The sequence below is a fragment of the Aptenodytes forsteri genome, unplaced genomic scaffold, assembly GCF_000699145.1.
Source record: "Aptenodytes forsteri isolate BGI_AS27 unplaced genomic scaffold, ASM69914v1 Scaffold51, whole genome shotgun sequence".
NCBI lineage: Eukaryota > Metazoa > Chordata > Aves > Sphenisciformes > Spheniscidae > Aptenodytes > Aptenodytes forsteri.
This window is the reverse complement of record NW_008795495.1, coordinates 3,324,467-3,332,779: the sequence shown is the minus strand read 5'-3', so window position 1 is coordinate 3,332,779 and position 8,313 is coordinate 3,324,467. Positions and strand designations below refer to the sequence as shown.

Below are 8,313 nucleotides of genomic sequence, written 5' to 3'. Positions count from 1 at the left end.
GACTTGGCAGTGCTAGGTTAACAGTTGGACTTGATGATCTTAAAGGTCTTTTCCAACATAAATGATTCTATGATTCTATGAAATTTAAAAGGAGAAGAATTACCCCCAAAACATGAGGGAAAAACTTATGAGGAGAGCTGCTAGGTGGATATGTGAAATTCTTGTTGTCTGGGATTTTATAAACTAACTTTTTTTTAAATCCCAAGCATAATTCTGAGTTGGGGGCAATAAGATATTTTTTCATGGTATTTTACCTCCCCTTTAACAATTATTTAGGGATCTGCCATTTGTTCAGAAATTATTCTCAAATCTAAAATGGATTAATACAAGGAATACTAATATATTATCAGTATTCTTTATATGCTTAAGCAAGTAATATTGCAAGCCACTTTTTACAATACTGTTGTTCCACACCTTTGTTACACTCGTTTCTCTCTGAGGAGCTGTGTCATAGTGATGGGCATAAATTAGTTTCTTTCAACAGATTCTTCCTTTGATAGGGCATTCTAGTAACACTGCTCAAATATAAATAATACATCTATGCTGAACAGCTAGTTTTCTGAATGTATTAATGATTTAGGGATTGCGGGGGTAGGTTTTGTTGCTTTTCAAAAAAATCACGGCAGGCCTATGTAGAGTTTGAGATACTGAGAATTTGGCCTCATGGTCAAGAAATGTATCATTTTTACATTTAATGTACCAGATAGTACAGGGGCTGATTAGTTTATTGGGCTGTAGAAGTCTGTAATCACTTGTTGTCCTTCTGTGCCATTGGGGAAACCTTTTGGTAAATGTGTCAGTTTTGGGACAGGAGAGTTAAATGCCAAATAACCTTAATGCTTACTCTGTCTTTGCAAATGTATTATTTAAAAATAAGTCATTTCACACTAGATGTATTTGCATTCATTGTTAAACATGTTTAAAAACTAATGCTGTTTGCATAGAGATCTCCTTTCATTTTGAAGCACATTTCCCCAGTCCTAGTTTGAGCTGTTACTAAAGGTTGCAGCACATGGTACTTTTTTATTGTTGAAGTGGTTGTGGAATAACACTGTAGTGTGACTGCTCAGGAAAAGTTAAAAGATAATTTTTGCAGCCTTGGAGCTTGAATTTTGCTTGTCTGTGTGTGAATGGTTGGTTTGAATTTGGTCTCCCCAGCTCTTAGTTAATTCTGGTTTATTTTGGGGCATCTTCTGTAGGTTCTAGACATTTAGCAACACTTTGCTAACAAAGGCCACCTGTGCCTCATAGCGTGTGCTGAGTTTCTTTTGCCTCTTCAGACTCACAAAGAGAATAGACATTCTATTTTTAGGCCTTGAGGGTTGGAAACATCCACTTTGAAATCAAACATCAAATTACTTCTGCTAGAGCAAGTGGTTTTTGTCATTTTGAACCTAGCATGTGTTTCTTTTACTGTGAAGTGTTAGAAAATCTGTAACCTGCAGAATATTCCTGGTTATTTAGATTTCACCCTCCAAGCATGATGATCAGAGCTGAAAGCTGCTCTAGCTGGGTGCAGTTCTGCACCGCCTGCCCAGAAGACTGCATGCCTGCACTGCCAAGCCTTGGTGTTTTGGTGTGTAAGTGGAAACAACATGGTTAAAATTGTGGGTAGCTTTTCAAAAGGAGTATGATTTTTCTCATCTCACTCTCCTTTAACTGTGGCAAAACAAAATCATCCTGCCTGAAATTTCTCATGCCAGAGCAGAACAAGGTGGGGCAGCACAATGACAACCAAGAAGGGGGCTTGTGTAATTTGACTGAAGAGTTAAATGTTTAGCAATTTATTTTTTAACTTGCTGTCCTCAAAGCCAGCTTATTTTATAAATGCTAAATTTAGTCTGTTCGGTTTCCGTCATCAAGGACAGCTTTTTTGGTATGCTTTCTTACAAATTGTTTGACCTTGGGAGATTGCTGCCAGAAAGGAAGAACACTTTAAAAGCTGACAACTGATTGTTGGAGGTTTGTAAACTCTGTTGTGCGGGAGCAATAAAGCTCCACAGAGGCATAAAGACTCACTGAAGCTTAGTACCATGTGAAGTTGATGAACCGCAAGGCATCAGGATGAGTTGCTGAAAACAAAATGATCTTTGCTTTTTCACTGGTTTTAACCTCAGCTGTGTGGAACCTGTGAGCTCTTCCTGGCTTGGTTATGGATGGGAGACAATGCTGGTACACAGAGGAGATTGCCATGAGTAGAGTAAGAGAGTGGAAACGGGCTGTTGCAAAATTTACCCTAAAGTAAGTTAAGAGGAGGTGGAGTTCAGGGGGCTGGAAGGAAGATGAAGTAGAACTGTGCAGGAAAGGGTGGCCATCCAGCAGATAACACGTTATCGGCCATAACTTCACCATGGTTCACTCAGGATCTTGTGGCTGGTTGTGTGGCTGGCTGGTTGTTTTTCCATAATGGCCAGGGAAACGGGCAGTAAGGAATGCTTTTTTACACAGCCAAAACCAGCTTTGTGAATAGGGAAATCACGTGTTATGTTCCTGGCGGCGTTTATTAATGGCAAGCTAATGCAATGGGGCACTGCAGAGAATGTTGGTGTACAGCTTTAAAGGGCAGGCACAAAAAGCATGAGCCAAGAGCACTGACTAGTAGAGGCTGCAGCTGTCTTAAAAAGCCTTTTCTAGCAGGGAGCCATCCTAACCTGCCTTCCAGTTCTGTTTCAGCCTGGATTTGAGTGGATGGTGAACAGCATAAGGATGTGACGGCAGTGTTGCAGAGAGAGGCATTGCTGAGATTTGCCTCTCAGTCCCAGCTGGAGGCAGGGCTGAAGCTGTCCCTCTCCTTTGTACCAGCGGGCTGGAGCAGTGCGATGAGGGAAGCCGCATGGAGCTGTACCCCCTCATGTTGTATTCCCATGGTCTGGGCTGGCGTCCAAGGCAAGCCCACTGGGTTACAGGGACCTCAGGCTGAACCCTTTCTAACCCACCGAACACTCTGAAAGCTGCCAAACTCTCAACAGAGTTTAGACCCCTAAAACCAAAATGAAGTTTGCAAAACCAACACAGACACTTTTGGGAGCCAGACGGGGAAAACCTGTTTCAGACACCCAAACTAGCAATCAGCTGAGCCCACACCACCACAAGAAGCCTGGTTTACTAGAAGAGGATGGAAAGGCAGGAATAGAGACAGGAGAAAAAACATGCAACCATTTGTTTTTCATCCAATTGACTTTATGAGCTGACAGAATGGCTGAAGGTATACCTCTGAATATCCCAGCCGTAGTGTTGCGATCGCCTCAATTAGAAAAGATGTGGTTCCGTTAAATAAAACTAATGGCAACACTCAACATCTAGGGAAATGAACAGCTAATGCTTGGTTAATAACGTCCTGGGGAGATACTAGGAAATAGTGTGCTGAGAATTCAGCCATGCCTTTTGGCTTTGTTGCTACTCTTCGTCACGTAGTTCCTAATTCTGCAATAGTCATCATCGTTGGGAAAGGTTTGCAATACCATCTATTTTCAGAAAATAATGATAATTTAATGTTCGAAGTTTTGATTAAAATACAGCTTAAATAGAGTTTTGGCAGCTTAGATAAAATCTGACATCATGGAGAAACATCTATACCACTCGTAGGTCACTGTAAGGGAGCGTGAGTTGTTGGGGTAGATCTCTTTGTTCACTACCACCAGAACAAAATATAACACTTGTTTACAATTTTTATCTTAAGTACGGGATGTACAAACCTGTTTTGATAAGGATCCTACTGTCTTTTGTAATGTCAACTGACATCAGTCACAGCCTGAATTTACCAAAGAAAGGGCGTTCTTAGTCTTAGAGTTTTGGCAAGCAAAGGAGGTCATTGAAGGGCATACCAGTTTTCATCCTGTTTGGAGAAATTCATGAAGGGATTGTAAATATTTCGAGTTTAGTTTCATTACTGAAGACTGAAATAATCATATCAACTGTATTACTGTAGTACATAGAGACTGCATGGCCCCTCCAGCAGCTCTAGACAAGAAGAGGGTACCTACTGAAAGGTAGCTGCAATATAAAGAATGTACAGTACAAAAGTAAATGCAGAAGAGCTATTAAAAGAGAAAGTGATTTGTATGATAGACTGCAGTTACATGATACTTTTTTCCTTTTTTTTAAATTCCCAAAGGACTAGGTGTAATTACTATAGTAAAACAAAGGCCTGTTCTTAGCACAGTCCAGAAAAATCTGTAAGTCATGACCTGTGCTTTGTCTCAAAGACAATTGACTCTACCCATGGAACAAGTACTTTGTGTGGCATCAGCTACATAAGGGTTTGGGGTTCTTCCTTACTCTTCCTGTAAGGGAACTGATGCTCCTTGCTGCAAAGGAAGGTGGGACTTTGGGGCAGACTGTGCTCAGTTTGATGATGGACTGCTTTCGAGGTCCGTGTGGATCCCTTGTGTCCAGTCTTAGAAGTATCCCAGAAGTCAAAAGACTCAGTCTGACGTGCATACGCTGGGTGTATCAAGTCCCCAGTGCCCTCAGAGCACTCCAGGGTGCTCTGAAGAGCAATGGAGGACAGCAACAGCAGGGTAATCCATCCTTCAGCTCACAGAGTAACAAGTTGTGCTGCTGAGGCAGGTGGCATTGGGTCAACCTGAAATCTGCCTCTGGCACCCAGGGGAAGGCTGGAAGTACATCAACATGTAGGATATCCTCCGTGGCACATTTATCTGCCCTGTGGATGGAGCTGGCGATTCGTACTGCTTCTAGATGACCCTTGCCCAGCCATGACACAAGGGGATCACTCATCTCCCTTGCCCATGAGTTGATCCCATTTATCCCCCTTCTCTCAAACATTTTAGATGGAAGATGTTGCCTTTGGCCTTATGAAGATTTGGGTATAGCCTGTGCAGGGTGTCCCTCTCCGCCTTGCCTTCACGCTACCACCAGTCTGTTTAGTTCAGCAGAACCAGTCTGTTTGCCCATTGCGTATATAAGACTTGTCAAGATTTGACAAATGAACTACTTGTGCCATCTATGTTTATGATTTTGTCTTTATCATGGCACATATGGTATACCTAATGCAGAATCTCATTACTGACAATAGCCTGGATAAGGTGTTTCAGAGGAAGTTACCAGGAATCATCACTGGGCAATTACAGGCAGTTTTGTCTTCCTGAGGAAGAGGTTTTCGTAACCTTGTCACTCGTAGCTGGTTTTATGCACTTTGAAAAGTGACCTGTTCTTCACTCTGTGTTCTTTTTTAGCAGGAGAACTTCCCATTGTCTTTATAAAGGGATTTTTTCTTTTGTTATTTGTATTACAGCAGAACAGCAGGGTCCAGGGGCCGGATGAATTGGGGTTCCTTTGTTTTAAGTTGATTTGTGTATGAATAGAGGAAGAGACTCACTGTTCCAGAGACGTTCTTGCTTTCAAATGGGGGAAAATGTCAGATCCAAGAACCAGTCTAAATCAGCTGAATAGACGGGATCTACTAGAACATCTCATCCTTCAGCATGCCAGGGATAATATCCACTTAGGCTGTTATTATTACAATTTTTAATATTAGTGTTTCTATTTTCCTTTTGCAATAGAACTCCATTCTGTGATGAAATTTGGCTCTGACTCAAAACCAGGAGGGTTCTCCATGAAAATATTTAACATAGTTGATTATAAAAATCCCAAAGTGAATTCACAGCTTGCTTGATTGTTAGCTTATTTAGAGTAGACGAACTAAAATATTTGTGGCTTAAATATTTCTGACTTAGTATTTTTAGATACTTAGTAAATACTGTAATCTAGAGATCGAGAGAATGCATTTAGAGCTGCTTAGGTACCATAAAAAGATTGCTTGTTAGATCTGTATATGGAAAAATCGCTTTGGGTCAAGTGAGGTTTGAAGTAGCTTGGCAAATGTTTTTTATTGAGGTTGGTTTTCCATACTACAGCACGTAATGGCGTCTGTGTGCCTGCAGAGAAGCTCTGCTGCAGTGCAGTGCCATGGAGGTACTTAGCTGAGGAGCTGAGAGCTGTGCTTTGTCTTACTACCAGGTTATCAATGGGCATTTCCCTCCTTGCTCTGCCTATTGAAAATTACTTGAAAAAACATTTTTAAAGAGCAGTTATTAATGACGTACTGTCAAAAAGGAAAGATATATCAAATGAGCTTCTCCAGGGATCTATCTTTGGCCTAGCATTATTCAAAAATTCTATTAACCTCTTTGGTGATGGAAATAAGGAATAAAACTATAAAAATAGTGGATGGCACCAGTCTAGAATAAATTTAGACCAACCAGCTTTGAAAGAGTTGGTCTAAAACATAAAATTATTTTGCAAAATCAGGAAAATTGTTCTTAATTAGTATGGAAACATAAAAAAAATTAAAATTATAACAACGGGGAAGGCTATCTACTGTACTAATTCAGAATAATGAATCACTGTAGCCATTGCTGCCTGTAACAGAACAACCATACAAATGTGGGGCTCTGTACTGACCTGTAAGTTCATTATCAGTAACCATGCAGAATGCAAAAAGTCAGACACTGAACTGAAGGACGGTGTTTAGCGTAAGGCACTGCCTTCTGAAAAGTGATGCGGACAAACCTAGAAAGATCATGCAAAGAGCAAATAAAGAGTGCTAAGGCTTGTTCTTTTAAAGGTGACATGACAGAGAGAAGAAGCAAGGTCTGCCTAGTCTAGAAAAAGGTAGGCAAGTAGGGGGAAATTACAGACTTCAAGCATGCAGAAAGTTGTTTGAAAAATGGTAGTGACCAGTTTTTCTTCATGTCTGTTGGAGATGACACAAGAGAGTAATGCTGTAGCTTCAAGTTAGATGTTGGGAGGAAATGTCCTGTGAATATAAATAGTGGCTACCTGTGGAGATACTAAAATTTTTGTCACTGATGACTTTGCGTAGTGCAAAGAAACAGGGTGATTTTGTACAGTTAATCCTGCCACCTTCTAAGAAATGGGAGTAGAACTTGTCTGTGCTTTCTAGCATGATTTGTCCTTTAAAATTATGAGCTGACACAAGAAAAGGAAACAAATCCGGTGGCTTTCATGACCATGTTGTGTGATGTGCATTAGCAATTGGGTGTGCAAGTCATCTTTAGCCACATACGTAACTATGTCCCTTTGTCCTTCCTCAACAGTCTCCAAACGTCCACAATTACCCAGATATGGAAGCTGTACCCTTGTTACTAAACAACATGAAGGCAGACCCCGTGGAGGATTCATTATCTACAGACCATTTCCAAACACAGACTGAACCAGTGGACTTGTCAATAAACAAAGCCAGGTCATCCCCTACAGCAGCTTCATCTTCACCGGTTTCCATGACAGCATCAGCCTCCTCCCCTTCTTCTACTTCTACTTCTTCTTCTTCTAGTCGGCCAGCGTCATCACCCACAGTAATAACATCAGTATCCTCAGCGGCATCTGTACCATCAGTATTAACTCCAGGTCCTCTTGTGGCCTCTGCGTCTGGTGTTGGAGGCCAGCAGTTTTTGCACATTATCCATCCAGTACCACCTTCAAGCCCCATGAACTTGCAGTCTAACAAAATGAGTCACGTGCACCGTATCCCCGTGGTGGTACAGTCGGTACCTGTTGTCTATACAGCTGTGAGATCACCTGGGAATATGAACAACACTATAGTAGTACCACTGTTGGAGGATGGGAGAAGCCACGTCAAAGGTAAGGTGGAACCAGTTTTGTGCATCTGTGTCATCTCTAAAACTGCTCTTATATGAGGAAAACATAACAAAGTTGTAAAGCTGTTAGTTTACAAACTTACAGGGTTGTTTGCTGAAAAGACATTTAACTTACACTATCAGGAGGAACCTTTAAAAATCTTATCCCAGATGTTCTTCAAACTAAATAAATATTTTTATAAAGATTGAGGTCAGCAGTGGTGCTGGATGCTCAGACAACTTGTGGCAAGTTTTGTCCTGAGAGGAATAAATCCTACCCAGAAGCTGAAGAAATAGGACAACGGAATAATGACAATGTATATAAAACATCATAGATGAACATGGAAAACTCACCAGGTGATACAGATTTGGCAAGAGAAGGAATGTCAGAGAGATTGTTTCTACACAAAAAGAAAGCAATCGTTGGGCTGTAGGAACATGCGAAGGAAAGGCTTTTGGACCAAAGAGCGGTAGCATAGAATCATAGAATCACTTAGGTTGGAAAAGACCTTTAAGATCAAGTCCAACCATTAACCTAGCACTGCCAAGTCCACCACTAAACCATGTCCCTAAGCGCCTCATCTACACGTCTTTTAAATACCTCCAGGGATGGGGACTCCACCACTTCCCAGGGCAGCCTGTTCCAATGCTTGATAACCCTTTCGGTGAAGAAATTTTTCTTAATATCCAA

General features: G+C 41.1%; 1 protein-coding gene across 3 annotated transcripts in view; it reads left to right on the top strand.

The window, feature by feature from the left end:
- KLF12 (Kruppel like factor 12) overlaps positions 1–8,313 on the top strand; it is a 263,096-nt gene that overhangs the window by 152,420 nt on the left and 102,363 nt on the right. For all 3 annotated transcript variants that reach the window (XM_009281721.2, XM_009281722.2, XM_019472692.1), the window contains exon 4: positions 7,083–7,626. In XM_009281721.2, coding sequence (XP_009279996.1) covers positions 7,083–7,626 — 544 coding nt within the window. The remainder of the gene's footprint in view (positions 1–7,082; positions 7,627–8,313) is intronic.